The following is a 22,996-nucleotide window of genomic DNA, read 5'->3' as shown; positions in this document are numbered from 1 at the left end:
TCCTCCTGGAAGCAACTGAGTCTGGAAGTGTGTCTTTCCAAAAAAAAAGGTATGAACAGATCTCTGCATCTACTCTACTCTGTGATTACAAAGTAGAAAATTGGCTGCCACCACTCTCAAAAGAGTACATTTATGAGCAACTAAATCAAAGAAAAGCATTTCTTTCCCATAATTAAAATGCAGCCATAACTGTCCAGAGATGCAGTCCTAGCTCCAGCTCTATATCTGAGAAGAAAATATCTCAAAAGGGTTTATAGGAATGGGTTTTAGTACCCTACAAAATCCAAGCAAAGTCCAATCCAAGAGGGGCAAAGCAGCTTACATTATCGCTCTCTAGATGGTATGCCTGTACTAAAAGCTGTGTACGGGATCAGTCTTCTCATACAGTATCTTGGTCGATCACATTTTAACCTTCCCTCCCTCCCTCCCTAGAGCTCAAGGTGGAATACATAGTTCTGCTGCTTCCCAATTTTATCTTCACAACCCTGAAAGGTAGGTTAGGCTGAGTGTGCGACTGGCCCAAGATGAAGTGAGCTTCATGACTGAGATGGGATGTAAACACAGGTCTCCTCAGTATAAATCTGACACACTAGCCAGCATACCACATTATCTGTACACCACACTGGCTTTATTGGAAGTGATTCACATGAGCCATTTTTCTTCAGTTGAATCAAGGGCTTTAAACAGTTGCAAGAGGCAAAAGAGCAGCTCCAAGAAGAAAGAGTCCACAGCCACTCCTGACTTAGCCTTGCCTTGCCTGTGGAAGGCTGCAGGACCCTAGCAGATTGGTGTAGAACTATTACTGTGGAGCTGTGTTGCAATTATTTTCACCTCATTGTCCGCAACGTCTTTTAGAGCAATATTTGAAAACAATAAAGTTAAAGCAGAAGGATCCTTGTTTGGCAACTTTTGGGAACTGCATCATCTGCCTCATAAAAATACTATTCTTCAGTCATCTGCAGCAGATTCTCCTCCCGCTTCTTCCTCATTCGCTCTTTGAAGGCTTCCAACTCCTTCCTCTGAAAAAGAGGAAAAAACCCTGTTCTATCACCAGTCAGCTCTCCATGTCACAGATACATCTCGAATCTAGTACAAAATCTCCTACAGTGGAATCCTAAGCAGACTTTCATTGACTTCAATATACTTAGAAGGTGTAACTCTGCTTAAGATTGTCGTATCAGACTCTCTTTAGTAGCTAATCCCTAAGGCAAGAATAGATGTACTAGTCCTTACTCTCCCACATAAGCTAAAGAAAATACATAGGACAGATGTGCCTGGCAATACTTATTCTTTTGTCCTCAGCCTAGTAGATCCATGTTTTTATGTATTTATTTACGGACCACCTTTTTCACTGAGACTCAAGGTGGTTTGACATAATAAATAACAGTAGCAGCCTTTATTAAAACATCTCTTTAAACCACTTCCTTACGGTACATCCCTATTATCTGTACTGTGAGGAAATGGTTCAAAGAGATAGAAAGCATGAGAATGAATGTTAGCATGGGTACATCATTTAGGACAACTGCAGAAAGCAATAGCCAGGGAAGAAAAGGCTTACCAAAAAATGTAAGGGTCGCTCCCTTGTTACCCACTTCTCTTAACACTAGCCATGCATTATTTTAGGTGCATGTATGTGCTGAGAGAGGATATATTTTGGCTCTTTACATCATGAGACTATAAAGGAGGAGTGTGCAAAACGGTCAAGAAACCTTTCTTTCAAATTTCAAGAAAGGATGATCTTTCATGCTGCATTCTATAAACCCGAGGCATTGAAAGAATAGCATGACCTCCATGTATTACAGGAGCCAGTGTCCCACCAAAACTCTGTTCCATCATTAATTTTATCCTTTGTTCATCAGAGTTTTTAATGAGAGAATTTAGCCACATGCAACCTATGCCACTCCTATTCCAATGTTTTGAACTCTCTGATGGCAAAGTTTCTGCTCTCCACCTCTATGTTGATAGATGCCCCCCTCCCCAACAGGAAAGGTCAACTTGTTGGGTCATTCAAGAACATAAAAGAAAGCCAAAATACATGCCATGTGCAGTTGTGTGTAATTTTATTCCAACTGGGCTTTTTAAAAAACAAAACAAAAAGCAGTCAAGAACCTGGAAACCTAAACGTTAAAAATAGACAGACAGAGCAAAAGCATTTAATGTTTTTCCCCAGATCATTTTTATGATGAAAACAGTTCTTGTCTGATGCTTTTCTCTCTGCAGGGCTGTGTTTTTTTCCTTTCAGAGAGACAGGCAAGAAGGGCTGATTTTTGTGCACGTTAAAGGGTCTACAGAAAAAGGTTAAATGTCTCCTCCCTACCCACCAATCTTTGCCTCAAGAGCCCAGCCTCTTGTGCCTGATTTTCGGATTGGTCTCTTTGAAAAAAAAATTGGAGCAAAATTATATTCAGCTGCACATAATTTGTAATTTGGCTCTGAATATCATACCAAAGAGGCAACGCAAATGCTATATCAGATTCATTATAGCAGGAAAGACACATTCTTCATAGAGCTACACTCTGCTAAATCCATTGAGGTCAATGGTCTTAGAAGGGTATAACATTGCTTTAGATGGCACTGACAATGTTTGTAACTGAACCTTATTACCTTGAAATCATCTTCAGGTGGAAAGATCTCTCTCTGCAGGAAAAGGATCACAAACAGCATCATACAATTGTAATGACTAGTGGAATGTCAAAAAGACGTGCTTTTTACCCAAACAGATTTTTCCACACCTAGATTTTACTGTAGAAAACCACTTACCTTCCAAAGATACCAGTAGGATAAGGAAAATAAGACCGACTGGCATAACCAAGCAAAGCATGCTATATGTATGCTCCAATAATTCTAAAAGGCCCTACCAAACCAGCCTGTCTCACTTGAGATTTTTTTTCTTGTAAACAAAGAATACACCAATCACAACACCTCAAACAACGTTTTTGTCTTAACCTCTAGAAAGGAAGGGGTACTGAAGAGGTTACCTAATTTCAACAAGCTGCCATTGAAACCCTATCGAGGAAAAGCATCATAGGACATGAATCTTGTGTTCATATATAAACATATGGAAAGAACAGGGGGAGCTTTGAATTTTCCCTGACAGAGAACCCACGAATTCTGGCTCCTATTCACTCTTAACACAGTAGACAATCCTGCTTATTCTACCATTATAGACTTTTGTCAAATGATGGAATAGAGCCAACCGGGTTAAAGATGAGAGGTGGACAGAGCTAACATTAGCATAATTGAGGGAACCAGGTTCCCGAGGAAATAATCCAGTGAAACAGCAGGATTTGAGCCCAGAGATAGTGAAAAAGTGCCAGGGACTTTCCAATCCACAATCATGGCTGAAATCAGCAAAACTGAAACCACACAAGAATTAACAATGAATGTGTTAATCTACACTGTCCCCGGAGGGAGGATACACTCACCTTTCGTTTGATTACATATTCCTCAAAATACTCTGCTTGATTAGAAATCCAGAACATGGCAACAGGAAAAGACAGATAAAGTATCATCTGGAAGAAAAAGAGGAGAAACAGAGTCAAATATTAACACAAATACATTGGTTGTTGTGGATTTTCTGGGCTGTATCGCCGTGGTCTTGGCATTGTCTTGGCCACGGCAATACAGCCCGGAATAACACAACAACCATTGTTCTCCAGCTGTGAAAGCCTTCAACAATATAACAAATACATTGGTTAAGATCAGTCAAAATACACAATTATATTAGATTTTGACTGCCCACTGGGGCAGAACCCCCTCTCCCCCGCTTTTGGTACAAGGAAAGGATAATCTAAGGAGGAAAAGAGCTACTGCCAAACTCTACAGGTTCTTCTTCTCATCCATGGGAAAAAGAAAAACAGCTCCATATCACAGCCTTGCCCCAGAGAGAAGTAAAGCGGGAAACAGCCAGGTTTGTGCTATTTTAGGATGTACCATGTCTCGCTGTGGATTTTCCTAAAGATAGGAGTGTACAGATCGCAACCTAAAAAATATTGGGTGCTGAAATCCAGAATACTGAAATGGGTTGGGGATGGAAATTCTGAACACACATGCACATTTCTGCATGCATGCAACCAGTCATCTACTGCTTTATTTATTAGTTGAACAGGCTCACTCAAGCAATCCAATGGTTTGTCCTTCGAAAGCACTCTCGAAGAAGTACGACAGGGAACCTAGACCCTGGAGCCACTTGTTCTTAGGCTGTCTGCAATGGCTAGAGTAGGAACTATACACATCTCCGGACAAGGTTGGAAGGCAACCTTGATGCAGCCATCATGCCGAAATTAAGCAGGTCTGGGGCTGCCTGTGGAACCTTACAGGAGCCTTGAGATCCACAGAAAAACATGGTCTGAACATGTTAAATAAATACGTTCTCCTACGACGATGCCAGGGAAGAATCAGCTCGATTTCCTCCTCCCCCATCCCTACAGTGGGCAGCCACAGAGTGCGTCAGCGATTGCCCAAATAACACTCGCTGCTCCCAGAGGCAAAGATGGAAAAGGTCGCTCTGGGCAGGAATAGGTCTCTCTCTCCTCCTCCTCTCTGTGTCTGCAAATACGAAGCTAACCCCAGCCCTCGGGAGCCCACCACTGAACTTAACACGGACCCGGAACACCTCCAGCTTCACCCCCATCGCGGAGCCGTGAAGGAGCTACGCGATGCCCCGCCCTTCTCGACTTGCTGGGCCCGCCCCATTAGCTCCTCCTCCCCCCTCTCGTTCAAAGATGGCGCCCCGGAATCAACACGGCGTCGAGGAGAGGAAGCCGAAAAACTCGCTTCGCTTCTCCCACCTCTGAGGACTAATGGGACCTTTGTTGATGACGTAAACAGAGCGGGCAAGCCTGAACGGTCCGTCAGAGTGACGTCATCGGCAAGCGCCTACGACGGGGAGAGGCCGCGATGCCAGAGCTGGAAACGGTGTTGGGGAAGCGCGAGCTCCTCTTTGTGAGTAGGGCGTGCGGGGGCGACTCTCCTCGATGGGGGCCTCGCCAAGTTAAGCTTTGTTGAGCCGCGGGGGCTTTTTCTGACCCATGTGGAAAAGGAGACTGTGGCTTGACGCATGTGCAGAGTGCTTTCACCTGCACCCTGTGTGACCACAACTGGGCCCCACGCATTAGAAGGCAGGGCTGCCAGTTCAGGAGGCGCGATTGGGATGCCCCTTGCGCTTCTCGTTTCAGCAAATAAACTACTCTTCAAGGGTTGCGGTTTCACAGGTTCTGTGGCTTTCTGATCCACGTCCAAAGTTGTCAAATATTTAGAACTGGAATATTGACAAGAGCTGTGATTTGTGGGGTAGATGGAGAAGCTGTATATTACAGTATAAAATATTCATTCAGATGGAATCTTTATTGTAATATCCAGGATTTTGACAAAATATTCAGCAAATAGGCACTGTACTAACAAATTGCTATCTCAGTAGACTCCTGTGCCTGCCTGTACACTTCTCTCTACTAATCCACCTCCCCTCTAGCAACAATGTTATTTTCTGTCCTTACTCGTCCCTGAAGTTCACATCTCTCTTGGATTCTTTCCATACGTCCACTGCCAACAAATGGTATTACCACTGTCACCAGTGCCTTCATTCAACTTAGCAGCCTGTGAGTTAATTGGTAGTACTCTGGTGGCAAGAGGTTTCAATTCTCATACCTTATCTTCATGCTGCTGTGCCCCTTGTCTCTTCTCTCTTTCTCATAATATCTAGTACAGAGCATTATACTAGGTGATATTCCTGCCAGTCACTGATGCAGACAGAGTTTCTGAGAGTGATAACAAAGTGACTTCTGTGTCTCTTAAAATTTATCAAGATGAGTAGCCATGTTAGTCTGTCTGTAGCAGAGGAAAAGAGCAAGAGTCCAGTAATATCTATAAGACTAGCAAAATTAGTGGTAGGGTATGAGCTTTTGTGAGCCACAGCTCACTTCTTCAGGTACCAAATCAGATACCAGATCTTCAGATACCATGCTACTGGACTCTTTCTCTTTTCCACTCTTAAAATTTGGTGTTGCTGTCACTAACTTGTACTACAAAGCAGGCCAGTTATTCCCTTTTTGCAAGTATGGAGAGGGCAGAGCTGGGTGGATTGAGTGTGGAATAGAGATGCTTGTTTAAGGTCACCTAATAAATTTGTAATTGGAGTGAGGTTTTAGCGCTTGTTTCACAGTTTGTAATCTTATTTGCTGAGACTCAGAGAGGATGACAAATAAAATTATGCTGTAAGAACAGTAGAATACACATAGTCAACAAAATTAGAGAACATTACACTAAAAATACAGTATAATGCAGACAATTATGCAGTATTCCAAGATTGGAGAACAATGCAGTGAACCACTATATAAAATAAGTAAAGCTGGATTATGACATTAATGGATAATGTTATAAAACCTCCATAGTATACACAGTGAAGACTGTCTTAAGTTTCACAGGCATTTACTACAACCTTATTTGTTTTATTAAAAATGTCCCACTGAACAATTCCAACTCACTGCTCGTAAAGTTATGAAACCTTCCCCATTCAGTAGCCTTAGAGGTGATGACCTGCACCATCCTCCTTCTCTGAAATTTTCCTCCTCCCCTTCCTAAAACAGGAGGAAGAAGATCTGCAGTATGAGGAAGAGATCTTGCGGAATCCCTTCTCTGTCAAATGCTGGATCCGTTACATTGAATTCAAGCAGAATTCTTCCAAGAATGTCTTGAATCTAATCTATGAGAGAGCTCTTAAAGAGTTGCCAGGCAGGTATGCATTTCTCTCTCTCAAACACAGAGTGCTTCAGCAAACCTTGCATTGGTGCAGATAGAAGTAGAAGCTGAGGCTTTTCCAGAACACCTTTTAAAGATATTCTTATTTAAAAATCTGCTTAGGCAAAGATATCTCTGATTCATCAAGATCTGTTTGGTGAGTTTGCTGTTGCCTCATTTCTTGTCTGTACCAGAATGGGACAAAATGAAAACATTATGAGCTGGTTGAGCCCCTTGTTGACCTTGTCAGCCTCTCCATATGATTTATTTTGGCAAGAAGATACCCTGACTCCTTCTATGAAAACAAGGAATGAAAAGGCAGAGGTCCTAGATGCATACCTTTTGTGTATGCGTCTAGTACATTTTTATCCTATTCTTCTTCCAGCAAACTCAGAGCAGCATAGATGGGTTTTCCTTTATCTTTGCAATCCCTGTGAGTTAGGTTAGGCTGAGAGAGAGTGGCTGTCTCAAGGTGACCCAGTGAACTTCATGGCAGACTGAGGGGATGAAACCAAGTCTCCTAGATCATAATCCAACACTCTACCCAGTGTACAGCGCTGGGTGTCACTTCTTTTAATGCTAACAACTTTCTCTATTGTGTATGCAGCTACAAGCTATGGTATAATTACCTTAAGCAGCGGCGGAAACAAGTGAAGAGCAGGTGTGTCACGGACCCCAGCTATGAAGAGGTGAACAATTGTCATGAGCGGGCTCTTGTCTTCATGCATAAGGTACAGTGGTAAGCTGAGAGGACTGGTGAAAGCCTGGGAGGAGGGAAGTCATTCTGATTAGTAATCTGGCAGAGTTGCTGTGGGAATCAGTGTGAAGGGTTCACATGAGTTTGAATTCCAGAGCAGTTTTCCCACAGTATCTATATTGGCTATAGGAAAGAGCATTTGTGATCATACTATAAAGCTCTCTAAAAATTTATTTCACTGGGTTCCTGCAAACTGGAAATGGGTTGAAAATAATTCCGATATCTTGGTGTCGTTATTTAAGGCTTTTTTCTTAGTTTGTTGAGGGTGGCACGCAAGAAGCATTGTTGTCCATGATCATTCAACTCATTGCTCCCACCAGAAAACAAGTTTTGTGGTGTTCTAAAAATCTGGAAAACAGCAATGAAACCAGAAAAACCCTTGTGTGCATCAACGGTAATGCTGATTCTTTCAACAGTCTTAAAAAACAATCATCTGTCCCCAGCTTAAATCTAAGCTGTCCCCTATTTAGAATATTAGATGCTCATCCAAAAAATAAGAACCTGGGAAGGTACCAAGGAGCCAACCCAAAATAATCAGAGTGGCACATCTTTATGAAAGAAGACCGAAGGAGCGGTGCGTTTGTTCTTTTTTTAAATCTAGGGAGAAAACAATTAAGAGAGGACATAAAAGTTTATAAATGTATGAGCCATTTGGAGAGAATTAGTAGAGATAAATAAATCTCTTTAAGAAAATAAGGATAGGGATAGACCAATGAAATTGATTGGCAGCAAGAGAGTCAGGACTAACCCATGAAGTTGCCCTATACTGCATCAGAACATTGGACTATTAAGACCGGTATTGTCTACTCCGATAGGCTCTCCAGGGTCCCAAGTAGAAGTCTTTCACATGATATATGGCCTGATCCTTTTAGCTGGAGATATCAAAATTGAACCAGGGATCTCTGCAGGCAAAGCAGATGCTCAGCTACTGAGTCACAGCCCTTCCGCAAAAGCAGGAGGAAGTATTTCATGTAATGCATAATAAGGAATTTATTGTCACAAAATGCGTGGGTGGCAACTAAGCAAGGCAGCTTTTAAAATAAAGAGCTAAATTTATCAATGGAGGATTTATTTAGCAACAGCTGTTATGCAAAATAACTAAGCATGGAATCTCTTTGAACCAGTGTGGTGTATGGTTAGATTAAGAAGATCCCATTTCAGATCCATATTCTGCCTTGAAGCTCACTGGATGATCTTGGGCCAGTCATACTGTCTTGGCCTCTCACAGAGTTTTTGTGAGGATAAAAATGAAGAAAGGAGAACCATGCACACCAGTCCCAGTTCCTTGGAATAAAGGTGAGGTAGAAATGTGCTGGAAAGATAGATATGTTCTACTTGGTTACCTACCAAATTCTGGAAGCAAAAATAACTATGTCCATCATGGTCTGGTTGTGAATTTGTCAGTGGCATCTGGATGGCCATTTGAAACAGCATGCTGGAATGGATGGACCTTGGGTCTGATCCCATAAAATGATCATTAATATTCCTATTTCCCCATGTTGCCTACAGATGCCTCGGATATGGCTAGATTATTGCCAGTTTCTCATGGACCAGTGTCGGATCACCCGCACACGCAGGACCTTTGACCGGGCACTCCGGGCTCTGCCTATTACACAACATCATCGCATCTGGCCACTCTACCTGAAGTTTGTGCGTCTGTATCCATTACCTGAGACAGCTGTACGGGTCTACCGCAGATATCTGAAAGTAAGGGGATCACCCAGTTCATAATTAATGTATCTTGCCTAAGAATTGCCTAGTTGCTAACTCTAAAACAGGTCTTGTAGTTTGAGCAAAAGGCTACGTTCCTGCTGTGTTGAGTTTCATTCCATTAGTGGCATTAAGTATGAGCAGGGAAGAAATTTACCCTTATATGTAGAACTAGTTAGACTGTTACTCAGATACATATGATTTTGTGTGCAAAAGTATTTCAAAGCTAGAAAAGAGGAGAGAGAAAAAATATAAACACAATCAGAAGACCATGGAACAAATAATCAGTGCTAAACAGAAAAATTGGGAGCCATGAATTTCTCTCATTGTCCTTGATCTGTTGTCTCAGTACAATTTTTATGCCCTTCAGTCTTCTGTCCCAGAGAATAAATGGTACCAATTGAACGGTCTGCATATATAGAAGAGTGGCTGTTATATTTATTCCTAGATACCTGTGAGTTGCCTTTTCCAGCAATGCAATGATTAATGTACAGCCTTCCAGTTGCCACTACTTTGGAATTCTCAGATATGTTTATGTTGCAGCTGAGCCCAGAGAACGCAGAGGAATATATTGAGTATCTGCACTCCATCGACCGGCTGGATGAGGCTGCCGTCCGCCTTGCTGCAGTGGTAAATGATGAACGCTTTGTCTCCAAGGAAGGGAAATCCAACTATCAGGTGAGGCTCATGGAGAATCCAGCCAGCCCTATCCTGTAAAATGGTATGGAGATTTCTCTCCTGTTCTCTGCATAAACATGACTTCTGCAGGATCTGTGCACTCATTGATTTTCTTGCTTCCCAGTGGCTTCAGGATCTCCCTGATATTCTGTGCTCTATGTTGCAGCTGTGGCATGAGCTGTGTGACCTCATCTCACAGAATCCAGACAAGGTCAAGTCTCTTAATGTGGGGGCCATCATCCGGGGTGGCCTGACCCGTTTCACAGACCAACTGGGCAAGCTGTGGTGTTCCCTGGCAGACTATTACATTCGCAGTGGGCATTTTGAGAAGGTAGGCATGTGGGCACAAAGGGTTGCATATAAGGGCTCAGCTGAAGCTAGATCCCAGTGAGACATTTTTAAAAGCAGAAAGAGAAGAGTTTAATTTCTTGAACAGTTTCATTTAGTTCCAGAGTCATCTGCTATGATCAGGAGTTTATGGGGGGAAATCCAGAGTGGCAGCTGCCTTCAGTCTGATCTTAAACCAATTTGGAATGGGGTGTGCTGCTCATGGTTTGTATGTTCATCCTATTTTTGCCCATTAAATAGGTTTTTCAGAGTTTTCTGTCAGTGCAAAAAAAATTTAAAACCTGATTGACTAAAAGTCTGTCTATATGCACGTGCATACAGTGAAGCTTTACTTAAACTATTTTCGTTTCTCTTTATCTGTTTCTATTCTTGGTTTTCTTCTGCCTACCTACCTTTTAAAAAAATTGTTTTATTGGCTTTTGTAGATAACAAGGAACAAATAGTAGACAAAGTAACCCTTGCAATTTACCCCAACCCACAAAATCAAAAGGAAGAAATCTAGAAGGTCGCCAAAAGAGGCAGCCAAATAGCATAAAAAGCTAGTGAGCGGAGAAGAACTGGAGAAAGGCAGTGACATGAGTGGAACTCACATAGGATCTTCAGTGCATAGGAGATGAGAGTATCTTGCTGCTCAGTGAAATATATTGTGTCCTGCATGTAGATGTCAGGGTCTCGTGGCCATCCCTCTTGCTAGATGTCATTATTTTCTTTTAGCATGGAGATTAAGCATGGAATGCTGTAAGTTCATCACCAGAGTCCTTGCAAGGCCTGAGTTGGATGCCTCATACATTGATTTTGACAGGTCACACTTTTTTGGATTTTGCATGGACCAATATGGCTGTAGAACTTCTTCTACCACCAGTTTCTTAAGCTCACTTTCCTTTTCTGATTAAAACCACCAGTTGAGCAATTTCTGTTCCATGTCCTGCCGTGCAGAAAGCATTCCTAAAGTTCACAGGGACTTCTTAATTATGGGATTCTTAATGAAGACGTTTCCATCGAGAAGCATAGCAGGGGCTCTGGTTGCTCCATTCAAGCACTGCTTAAGGAGTTGGAGAGTTTTTCTCCTGTTTTTCTGTGATGCTCGGTCAGAGTTTGACTTCTCTGCTCATTTTCCATTGATAAGCATCTTAGCTTTCTTAGTATGATCATATGAGTAACAGTGATCACATGACCCTCTGAGCTATCACAGGTGTTGGTTTGTTTGTTTTTAAATCCCTGTTTTGTTTTCTCAGATGATGCTGAGGTCAGCAGAAGAGAAATGGAAAACATGCCACATGGACACACATGGCTCTTCAGGCCATCTTGAATTTGAATTCCCTCTCAAATTTATTTATTTAATCCACATTTTATCCACATTTTAATTCAAATTCAGACCAATACGCTATTTTAGCAAACATGGAGGCTTTATTGGATAATTTCCACTACTCAGATTATGACTTTTAAATGCACAGTTGCACTCCTAGCTATTGTAAGGCAATTAGCACTTCAGGCTGAGTCATAGGTTGCTGTTTAACAGCCACTGTTTCTTCGCACAGGAGGTGTGTTACCTGTTCCAAACACACACTCTCTCATGTTGCCTGTTTGCCCCTTGAATAAAGGCAAGAACATGCCCTCCTGGATATCAAGGGGAGGCTTGTGCTGTCTTGAAGGATCAAGATGTCACAGCCGTGGATGCTGCTCGGTGGCTGCAAGTTAGAAATGAGGCTACCTTGCAGCATCCCTTGGGCATTTGATGGGTGCCAGTGATCCCTTTGTCCCTGTCTATTTTAGGCTCGAGACGTGTATGAAGAAGCGATACAGACGGTGATGACAGTGCGGGATTTCACTCAGGTGTTTGACAGCTACGCCCAGTTTGAGGAAAGTATGATCGCTGCTAAGATGGAGACACAGTCTGAGATGGGCCGTGAGGAGGAAGGTAAGAGCAGCACAGCTGGTGGAAGGCAAACTCTACTCTTGCCATTTAGGAGGAGGCTTGGCCGGACTCTATCAGGGGACACATACTGCAGGGTTTCCCTAAATCCTTTAAATTGTGGCAGATTTTGCTCGCTGTAGTTTTGACTTACATGAAGCCTTGAGTTAACAGGGGGCTTCTGTTCTGCTGTTTTTCTGCCTTTTCCACTGGTTGTGGGCACCCTGAGTCCTAATTCCTTTCTTATTTGAGTGCTTCGGAGCTTGGCTAAATAATCACTAGAATATATAAGTAAGAAGACAGAGAGGACTTCTCAGCTACCTGCTGGTTCTCTTCCTGCACTGTCTCATGCTGGCCTTTCTTCTCTGTGGGAGCATAGATGACGTGGACCTGGAGCTGCGCCTGGCTCGTTTCGAGCAGCTGATCACACGCCGGCCCCTGCTCCTCAACAGTGTCCTGCTGCGTCAGAATCCTCACAACGTTCACGAGTGGCACAAGCGGGTGAAACTGTATGAAGGCAAACCCCGGGAGGTAGGGAAGCATAATGAGAGCAGAGCCACAGTGTTGGCCTGAGAAGCCATACATGGAAAGTTTCTTTTACATAAATCCTGGGCTACAGCATCAAAGATGGAACATTGAAGTTCAGTGATTTGAGCTCTCTGAACTCTCTTCTAGGAGTTGGTGCCTCCACTCCATGCCCAGGCCAGCGGAGACAGTTAATTGTTTAGTGTGTGCTTGAAAAAATCATACACCTATTCTGGGGTATCTCTTCTTCGTATCTCTGTGTCTGAGAAGCTGAATGCTCCGTCAGCTAATGGGAACTCAGGCAGTGCCTTTCATATTAGAATCAGCACCGTTAGACACAGGGGTGATTATGGATGTTGGTCCAGTTAATCTGCTAGCTTGACGGCTGCCACGTGGGAGGGAGCTGAAGCTTCGATATGATGAGGATGTCTGTGGTCGCAGTGACACCCAGCTTCATGCTGAGAAAAGAGCCTCCTGATGCCTTTTCTAACTCCTTTGCTTACCCCCTGCAGATAATCAACACATACACAGAAGCTGTGCAGACTGTTGACCCTTTTAAAGCCACTGGAAAGACTCACACCCTGTGGGTTGCGTTTGCCAAGTTCTATGAAGTTAACGGACAGATAGAAGATGTGAGTGATTCGCTGGAGTGGGGAGCAAATGCTGCCCTTGCTTGTGCCCTTACAAATGTTTCCTCCTTCACTTTGCTGCTGCCTAGATCAAGAGTGAGCAGGACTTTGGTCGAGATAGTGCAGTTGCTTTTAAGTAGATCCAAAAGCGTTTCTGATACTCTTGCCTCTCAGTCAGATCTGCCTAGTTGGCTTAGAGTGGGTGTATCTGCACCATTTCCGTTCTCTGTCACAGCCACACTTGAGGCTGCTTCTCCACCACCTCCGCCATCTTCTTCCCCTGCTGGCCTCCCCCAGCCATGCCTCTTTCTAGGATTTGACAGTGGTGGGGCCTCTCTGTACCCCAGGAGAAAACTTCCCAATCAACCTGCTTTTGTCTTTTCCCAGCCACTGCCTCCAGGACCAGATAAACTAATCAGTAGCAGCAAGGGAGCAACACAAGTTTTCTGTACTTTAAGAAAACCAGGATTGTGTGGGATTCTTTTCTTTTTCCTTTCCCCTCTTTTCCCTTCCCTTGAGTAGAAGCACTATGGGGCTGCTGTTTAGTACAAAAAAACAAATTCCTCTCAGAGACAGGAGTAGGAAGGGATTGTGAAAAAAATGGAATGTATTTTTATGAAACCCGTTTGGTTTTCATAACCAAATGAGTGGATTTTTGTATGGACTTCAGAGGAACAGAACACATGGTTAGATGTTGGCCATCACTCTGAGTAATTGCCTACTTTTAAAAGTGTGGGCGAGGGACTGGCTGCAGTTGATCATTAATTTGTAGAGGGAGTGGTCACCTTCCTGGCTTTGAAGTATCCTTATTCTTGCCAGTGAAGCACTGCAGAGTGTACTGAAATCTCAGATCTCCTTTTCTCCTTCCCAGTGTGCTTCCAGCCTTGCAGGTCTCCCTTTCTGTTCTCTGCAGCATCTTTGCCTTTGCTCACCCATCTCCCACCTTTGCAGCCACTGGAGAGGGGTGCTTTGGTAAAGGGGTAAAGGGGAAAGGTTTTTGGGGGAGGGTTGCTTTATCATTTCCAGTTGACCAATCTGGCCACTCTTCAGTGGTGGCCAAATAAAGGTGTAGACAGTGTAGAAAAATAAAAGCTTGTCCCCATTTTACTGGATCAAAAAGAAATCCTTTTAACTTTCGACAAAGTAAAATGCTAACAAGTGGAGCTTATAGCAATAACTAGTCCTTAATAGTAAGCTTCACAATAACTCTGCTAGTTTTGCAATTGTGTGCACAGGAATAAAACCCACGGAAGCTGGCAAGGCTAATTTCTGAGTAAACTTGTAAAGGAGAAGGGTGTTAGCCTGGTTTTCTTACTAAAATGGGAGGGCTAATGACATGCTTGTCCATTGACTGCAATGTTCTGCATGCTCACTTGCCTGGTGTATGGACAAACTGTATAACTTTGAGCCTGAGTATTTTCATAACTGCAGGATAGGCTTTTATGCTTTAAAATATTGCAAGTTGCTGTTAAACATCTCAGATTTTTAGAAACTCCTTGAGACCAAATAGCAGACCTTGAACTGTTCATGTATAAAACGAAAGTTTTAATTGGCTGCTTGTGATCATCAACCCCTCTCCTTTTTATGGGGTGGGTGATAAATTCTGTCATATGTAGATGGTATCTGCAGTTCATGTCAGTGTATGGCTGAGGTGCCACTTATGATAAGCTCCACCTTGAGCTACCATTTCCTATTTGGCTTCTGTTCGTGAACCTTGGAGCCCCAGTAAACAAGCAAACACGATCATGTAAGGCTGACATCTGCCTGCATTTACAATAGAGAGGATTAAATTCTGGGCTGTGACTGCAGTTCATTACAGCCCTAAACTCCCTGAGCATTATAGGGCTGTAGGGGCTTTGAGGGAAGGAGTGTGGCTCATGGGTGGCAAAGCATTACCAAAAAGACTGCGCATGACTTGCCACACACTCTGAAGCCATGCCAGAAAATAGGTGCTGGAATTGTGGGCCCTTTCTGGGCTGGATTGCCCTTCATCTTACTTTACTTCCTTGCCCCAGGCCAGAACCATTTTTGAAAAGGCCAACAAGGTGAACTTCAAGCAAGTGGACGAGTTGGCCAGCGTGTGGTGCGAGTATGGCGAGATGGAGTTACGACACGAGAATTATGACCAGGCACTGCGCATTCTGCGGGTAAGGCAAATTGGGGGGGGGGGTGTCTTCTGAAGAGAGGTGGTTGGGAATGAGGAAATGAGGTTCTTCTTTCAGGTAAAGGATTGAAGTCCCTGTGTTCAAAGCATAGGAATCCTTGTTTCTGTCCACATTTCTGGATATGCTAGCTGAGGTTCCCCTTTACTCCACAACAAGAATGCACATCAGGGTTAGAGAGAGGCTGCTAGAAGCCAACACTGCGGTGATTCTGTACCTCAAACGAATAAAAAGGAACATCTTCCTGTCGAAGAAACGGGCTCTGTGCAGCCCCCCAAAGGCTGCTGCAAGTGTCTGTGGGCCGTTGGGCACAGGGCTGCATTGCAACCCTCCCCCTTTGTGCATCTACTTTCTTCCCAAACGGCAGCTGTGTTGGAAGGAACTGTCACTTTCTTTTGTTCCTTTAGTCCCACTGATGCCAGTGGGTCTAAAACAAGCAAGGAGGAGTCAACGCAGTGTTAGTTGGACCTGTGGGCTCATTGGGAAGGGTGCCTGCAAGAGGCGGCAAAGCAAGATTGACTGGCATTCTGCTTCCTCCAGCCATGCCAGCCTAATGCATGTCCTGGTGCAGCCCTTTGACTGGAAACAAGCGTTTCAAAGTAAGACCAGTTTATAATCTCAGTCTGTCATCTCAGTCTGTCATCTGGCAGTCTGTCATCTCACCATCGCGGCAAGCTGTTTCCTCTGCACTCACCAGCTCTGTTGCCTCTTGCCTTGGCAGAAAGCCACAGCTATCCCGGCTAAGAAGGCAGAGTATTTTGATTCCTCGGAACCTGTGCAGAACCGTGTATACAAGTCCCTCAAAGTTTGGTCCATGCTGGCTGATCTGGAGGAAAGTCTAGGCACCTTCAAAGTAAGTGACCCTTCTGTGCTTCTGTTCTCCCATCCTCAGTGACAGCTTTGCCAGGATCTCTGGTTGGAGCACTAGCAGTGGCCCACCTCACACAGATGGTAAAAGGATCCCTTTAGGGGGCTGTCCTTTCATTATCTTTGCCACTATGGGCCCAAACAGAAGTACATTCTCCCTGCCTGATCTAATGATTAAAGCTGATTGAATAATCTCCTCCTGCTCATAAGTGTCTGGAAACCTTCTAAGCACTGGGCAATAAAGGTCTCCTTGAGCTTGCCGAGAGACAGAATAAGGGTCAACATCTGGGAATTAGACTAAAGACAAATTAGAAATCCAGCCCCAGTTTAGCAGGCAAAAGGATTAACCGCTGGGACAATCTGCCCTGGCAGTGAATGACTTTTACTGCTTAAGGCCTTCCAAGTCTCCCATGTGTCCTTTCAGCCAGGCAGAAATGAGTTATTTTTGAATTCAGAAAATATTCCCTGAGTTTTGCTTGAAGCCAAAGCTGGATAGTCTGTGGGTCTCTGTGCTTGTTGTTGTATTTAGGACTCTTCTAAGACATCCAGAATGAAAAGCTTCTTCTGTTTCTTTGACATCTTCAGGCTGCTCTGCAGACACCCCCTCCTATCCCCTTTCATGGCTGTACCTATGAAATAATGCCATGAAAATGTACTATGGCCACAGCAAGGCTGCTGCAACAGAGCCATTGGGCTCCCAGCATCTGAAGTGCTAAAGACTCCCTCATTCGGGAGTTATCTCCAGAGAACTGGCATCCATTATACAGAGCTGGTCTAATTCAGTGGCATGCTTCTCTCCTGCCCAGGCCAGCCTTTCATAACTCATACATATCTCTTGCTCCCAGGCCCCGCAACCGAATCTCTGCCAGGTTTTTTGGTGCAAATGTATCCACGGTTCTAAATAACTTTATTAATCCTCTTAACTTCCTCTTTTGTTTTCCCTCCTGCTTCCAAACTCTTTGAATCTGACAGTGGAGGTCCATGCAGGGCCCTTTGTCTAGAACAGAGCCTTGGTTAGTTGTCTGGATAGATGTGACTGTGGATAACAGACCAACAGACTATGCTGCAAATGGCATACTGTATTGACAACAGAGACACAGACATATGTTTACATATTTCCTACCTCCTGATCTCCTTGCCCTCTGTTGTCGAGGGAGGGGGTAGGGACTGAACGCCTGTTATTTTCTAGTGGCCCAGATTAGTACTAACATTTCTCTGTTTTGCCCCCACCCCAGTCTACTAAAGCTGTGTATGACCGCATTCTGGACCTGCGCATCGCCACCCCTCAAATCATCATTAACTATGGTCTCTTCCTGGAAGAGCACAGCTACTTCGAGGAAAGCTTCAAGGTGAGCTGGCCAGATCCATACCTCCTTGCAGAGCCCATGTGACCAGTTTAGGGGGCCACTAGATGTTGAAGGCCAGCTTGTCTAGTAGGAGAAGGGACCTTTGTTCCCAAACAGCAAGACTGTGCTGCGATACTGTCTCTTAGGGAGAAGGAATTGTGCAGAATATTCAGCCTGATGAATGAATAAAACTCTACCTTGGATTATAGGCTGAGTAACAATGAGTACTATAGAAGCAGGGACAAGTTCATAGGCTGCATAGAGAAAGAAATAGAAAGTGGTTCAGCAGTTTATGAGGATGAAAGTAGAAGCTCATTGGTAGAGAAGACATTCTGCATGCAGAAACTCCCAAGTTTACTCTTGTGGCATCTTCAGTTTGAAAGAGTTGTGGGTTGCCAGACTGGGGAAAGACCTCTTTCTGTTAGAGAGCTGCTGCTAGCTGGGGTAGATGATCAGGTTGACCAGTGGTTTCACTCCCTTTAAAGGATCTTTGTATGGGCAAGCGAGTGTGTTGGTTTCTTTGTCTCCTGAAAAGTTCAAGAAAGATACGAATGTCTCATTTCCGCCATCCATTCTTGGTTTTAGGCATATGAGAGGGGCATCTCCTTGTTCAAATGGCCAAATGTATATGACATCTGGAACACCTACCTAACTAAGTTCATTGACCGCTATGGTGGCAAGAAGCTGGAGCGTGCTCGAGACCTCTTTGAACAAGCACTGGATGGCTGTCCCCAGAAATATGCTAAAAGTATGTAGAATTATGTTATCTTGTGATGGGGAGAGACGTCAATCCATCCCATGTGGGGAAGCAAGTTGGAAAGAAAGGCTTAGTCCCAATCTCCCAGCCAACAAAAGTTGGGTGATGGAAAATTACAAGGCCCAAGAGGCAGTATCAGACGTCTTTTTTTGTACGTGTGTTTTGGTATTCTGGGTGGCAGCTGCAGGGAGTCTTGAGTCCAACGGCACATCTTCCTAGAGGACTGATTCCACTTCTCACGGGGCATTGTGGAATACGGCAACTCTTGGAAACAGGGCCTATTTAAATATCTTTTCCTCTGGCATGTGACTCACCATCCCTATCCAGTCCTGTCTCCACTTAGATGTTTTTGTTACTCTGGATCTGTCCTTGTAGGCTCCAGAAGGCCAAAACACCTAGGTGAGGAGTTTTGACACAAAGGTTGGGGGTGGGATTGTCTAACCGTAACTTGCCATTTTTTCACAGCTATCTACCTGTTGTATGCCAAGCTGGAGGAAGAATATGGGCTGGCACGTCATGCCATGGCAGTGTATGAGCGGGCCACTCAGGCTGTGCAGCCCTCAGAGCAGTATGATATGTACAACATCTACATCAAGAGAGCAGCTGAAATCTATGGAGTCACGCACACCCGTAGCATCTATGAGAAGGCCATTGAGGTCAGTTTCTTCTCTATCCGCAGTCCACAGTATAGATCTTCGTGAGCTCAGCCCAAAATCAAATTGCCTGACTCTGGTTTGCAGGGGATTTGCAAACCAGAGGTTTTGCTATTTAATGGCTCAACAGGAATTAGTTCCTATGGACTATACACCCCCTTAATGATCCATCTACTGCCCTAGGCAGTACACAATACATTTTTTGCGTCCTTTTGCAGGTTCTGTCAGATGAGCATGCCCGGGAGATGTGTCTCCGGTTTGCCGACATGGAGTGCAAGCTTGGTGAAATAGATCGAGCTCGTGCTATTTACTCCTACTGTTCACAGATGTGTGATCCCCGGGTAAGTTGCCTCCACACACACATTCAGATACATGGCTGCCAAGTCCTCCTGTTTCCTAGTACAGAGGAGCATAAACATTTATAAAATACTAGCTTCTCGTTCAGCTCAAAGATGATTTCTTCCTTGGCAACAATAATATGCTTTGTGATGACAAAGACGATATAAGGACTCAGTGGTCAAGGAGAAGAGGGTTGTGGACATAAAAGCATCCTGCTTTTTTTCCAATAGATGAAAAGCATTCCAGGGTGCAGGAGGGTCACTCCCTAATTGCAGAGTCACTAAGAAAATTCTTTGGCGGGCAAGGCTGCCTGGAAATTGGCTGTATGGAGCTTGGGGCTTCTGCTGTTGGAAGAAGATGAAGCTCTTTCTGAGCAAGGCTAAATGCAAATAGCCTCAATCCTAATCCCATCTGTGTGTGCCCAGACAGGAGCTATTTATGAAGTTGGGTCTGGAATAGACGGGCATAGGAGAGGCTGCCACTTAGACAGGTTCCTCTTCCTTCAACCACTGAAATCGCCTAAAACAGACTCTCTTAAGTACTTGCTTCGTATTGTCTGCCCTGCCTCTCTAACTCCACAAACAAGTCTGCCCAGGGCAAGACTAGAGGATGGGAATAGGCTCTGCTGGGCTTGGCAGAATTTGCACCATATTTGGGAAAAGGCCATCTGTCGTGCTGAATGCAGTGCAATGAAGAAATGTACTTACACAACAAGAATATTTGGAAACTTTTGGACAGCATGTCCTGCCTGCTATCGTGTTCTTGGTATCATTTATTGTAACACGGTTCTTGCTGATCATTGCCAAGTGCCTGTAATTATTTCATAGTGAAATACCTCACTCAGGATAGTAAGCAAGTAGTTTCTGCAACAATTGTATACAAAAAGATAGTGACTAGACCACATTCTAAATTGAACATTGCTTAATTTGAAACGAAAGTATCCTCTTCCCTTTCTTCTACTTGGAGGGCTGATGCACTCCAACTAAGATGGGAGAAGGTGTTGCCTTTCCAGAAGGTATGCTTTATATACCTGTGTGCTCATCACTGACCATTCTTGGTAGCTGCATAGCCAGTGACCATTTGCTCTCAGTACTCTCCTGCCATCATCGTTTTTCCTTAGCAGTTTTCTGAGGGAAAAGGCAAGTGAAGTGGAGAGGGAGAGGCTCCGCTCACCAGTTAACCATGAAATCACCATCGCCTCTTTTTCCTCTCCAGACCACTGCTAACTTCTGGCAGACATGGAAGGAGTTTGAGATCCGGCATGGGAATGAAGACACTATACGAGAGATGCTGCGCATTAAACGAAGCGTGCAGGCCACCTACAATACCCAAGTCAACTTCATGGCTTCCCAGATGTTGAAAGTTTACAGCAACTCTACAGGGACAGGTGAACTTTGGCCCCCGAGACAGAAGAGTGCTAACTTCACCTCCTGTTCAGCTGTATCCTCTTTTGCTACCTGCTGCCTCTCTGAGTCACGATTGTCCTTTGGTTTCAGTGTCTGACTTAGCACCCGGGCAGAGTGGCATGGATGACATGAAGCTTTTAGAGCAGCGAGCGGAGCAGCTTGCAGCTGAAGCAGAGCGAGATCAGCCTCGAGCTAAGGAGAAGATCCTGTTTGTCAGGTGCGTGTAGGATAGGTCAAAATGGTTTGCTTTCTTCCTGTACCAATGCAATGATTTCAGGGTTGGGCAAGAACCAAGCCCTCTGTTGTACACTTGGGAGTGGCCTGAGCCCTGGATCCCATTTTAAGCAGACCGTAAGGAAATGAGTGTGTGTGGAAACTGCTGCTGTCATGAGAAACTTAGTACCTCTTCTAAAAGTTTGCTTCCTACTGTGGGATGTGCATTCAGTTGTGCATGTGAATAATTTTCTTATCTGTTTACAGGCTTGAGGGATGGCCTTCGTAAGATTTAGATGGTGGCGGCATTGAACTGTCGCAGGGGCCATAGAAACCTTTCTTTGTATCTTGTGTGCAGTACAGCCCTGAATGTTTCCTAGCATTGTCATTTTTACGGTTCAGGAAAGAACTGTTTGAGCCAGATGATGCGTGTTCGTTTGACATTCATCAGTAGCTTCAAGTAGACTAAAGTAGCCTCGGTTTATACAACTACTAGTTTTGTCCATTAAGGGCTGTGGTAGATGAGGAGCGGAAGGGAAGAAGAGGTCGAGAGGGTCACCGCAGTGTCCTTGATGAAGCAATGGGACCTCTTCAGTGCTATTTTCTGCCCCCACGTAGAACTCTTACCCAAACGTGTATATTTCTTATAATGTTTGCTGCAGTGGCCTTCAGGGCAATGGTTATGGCTGCTAAGCTGCAACAGGCTATAGAGGTTCTGGTGCAACGGGTAGCTTGTGCTTGTCCTTACAGCCTGAGGTGTTGCAGAGTGATAAAGAAGGAAGATAGCTTGACCCTCAGGTGTCTGTTCTCTAAGCAAAGTGTAAGGAGCCAGACTGAGACCAGAATAGGGTACAGGCTGTCTTGAGCTTCAGCATTGTCTCTCCTTCCTCATTTCCAGGAGTGATGCATCCCGTAGTGAGTTGGCTGAACTCTCCCGCCAGGCCAACCCTGATGAGATAGATATTGACTTGGATGAAGATGGAAATGAGAGTGAGGATAATGAGCCTGACGGTAAGAGGGAATGGCTGTAGGGTTTTGTCAAGTTTTTACAGGATTCTCAAAACCCCTGCAATGGGTTGATGAAACTCCAGGTCACTGAGTGACCACCATAGCGGACTGAAAACTTGAACCTAGTCCTGTCCTCTTCTTAATCCTACACTTCTACGTATTTTTGCAGAGGTCCAGCTGGAACAGAAGAGTGTCCCTTCTGCTGTGTTTGGAGGCCTCAGGGATGACTGAACGGGACACTGCACAAGCAAGGGCTTCTCCGGGATCACTCATGCTCACTGTTTAGTTCCTACTATTTTTTGTTGCAACCTTTTTTCAGTCTGGCAAGTTACTATTTATAAAACAATATATCTAATGGCTGTTGCTGTTCTTTTGGGGGGAAGTGGCTAGTGGAGTAAGCTACCCTGCTCCACAGCTCCATCAGGCTGGCTTCTTCACACATAAAGTTTTAACCCTTGCTGAGTTTCATCCCCAAAATCTACATCCTAAACCTCCTGGAAAAAGGCAAGAGGAAAGAGTTTAACTCCTCCTTCCAACTTGTGATGCTTGTTCAACGTCTGTGATTACAGCTCTGCTTTACTCGTAAAGAAGACTGAACTTTTGAGCACATGAAGTATTCTACAGTTTCTTAACTAGTAGTATAATCTGATCATCAATATTTTAAAAGTTATATAGTTTGAACAGTAGAGCAGAAAGGGGTAGGGGTGCCAGATTTGATTAAGGCTTCGTGTTAGCTCCTGACTTCTGTGCCTAGGTGACAAATGACTTCATAAAATGGCCGCAGGAAGTAGTCTGAAACACACTTATGACTAAGCTGACATTTAAGAGTAATGAGCATTGCTTGGAAGGTACACTCAGTTCTAGAGCTTAACTTACAGTTGCATGACTCTGCTGCTGGTAGGCCTGCTACCCTGGCAGCATCCACCCTGCCTGCTCTGGTAGTTACTCCAA

The 22,996-nt window shown here is 44.2% G+C and overlaps 2 protein-coding genes across 3 annotated transcripts; one reads left to right on the top strand and one right to left on the bottom strand.

Moving 5' to 3' along the window:
* Positions 1-601: 601 nt before the first annotated feature.
* On the bottom strand, positions 602-4,687 carry LOC129327416 (protein PET100 homolog, mitochondrial-like). The gene is made up of 4 exons (XM_054976048.1): positions 4,607-4,687; positions 3,426-3,512; positions 2,605-2,637; positions 602-1,019 (listed from the first exon to the last, which is right to left on the bottom strand). Exons 1-4 carry the CDS (start codon positions 4,631-4,633, stop codon positions 942-944), a joined length of 225 nt encoding a protein of 74 aa, XP_054832023.1. The 5' UTR covers positions 4,634-4,687; the 3' UTR covers positions 602-941.
* Positions 4,688-4,716: 29 nt separating this feature from the next.
* On the top strand, positions 4,717-22,400 carry LOC129327415 (pre-mRNA-splicing factor SYF1). Of its 2 annotated transcripts, XM_054976046.1 has the most exons (19): positions 4,825-4,944; positions 6,585-6,733; positions 7,343-7,466; positions 9,002-9,199; positions 9,746-9,880; positions 10,047-10,211; positions 12,002-12,146; positions 12,520-12,671; positions 13,178-13,297; positions 15,310-15,441; positions 16,178-16,309; positions 17,559-17,672; positions 18,255-18,417; positions 18,892-19,082; positions 19,298-19,420; positions 20,634-20,805; positions 20,915-21,041; positions 21,936-22,048; positions 22,215-22,400. In XM_054976046.1, exons 1-19 carry the CDS (start codon positions 4,900-4,902, stop codon positions 22,274-22,276), a joined length of 2,562 nt encoding a protein of 853 aa, XP_054832021.1. In that variant the 5' UTR covers positions 4,825-4,899; the 3' UTR covers positions 22,277-22,400. The 2 variants fall into 2 exon arrangements, with proteins under 2 accessions (XP_054832022.1, XP_054832021.1); XM_054976047.1 differs by lacking the exon at positions 6,585-6,733 and having other exon boundaries at positions 4,717-4,944.
* The last annotated feature ends 596 nt before the right edge of the window (positions 22,401-22,996 follow it).

Source organism: Eublepharis macularius, chromosome 4 (genome assembly GCF_028583425.1).
Source record: "Eublepharis macularius isolate TG4126 chromosome 4, MPM_Emac_v1.0, whole genome shotgun sequence".
Lineage (NCBI taxonomy): Eukaryota > Metazoa > Chordata > Lepidosauria > Squamata > Eublepharidae > Eublepharis > Eublepharis macularius.
The sequence above is the reverse complement of the archived record's forward strand: the minus strand, read 5'-3'. Positions and strand labels throughout refer to the sequence as shown.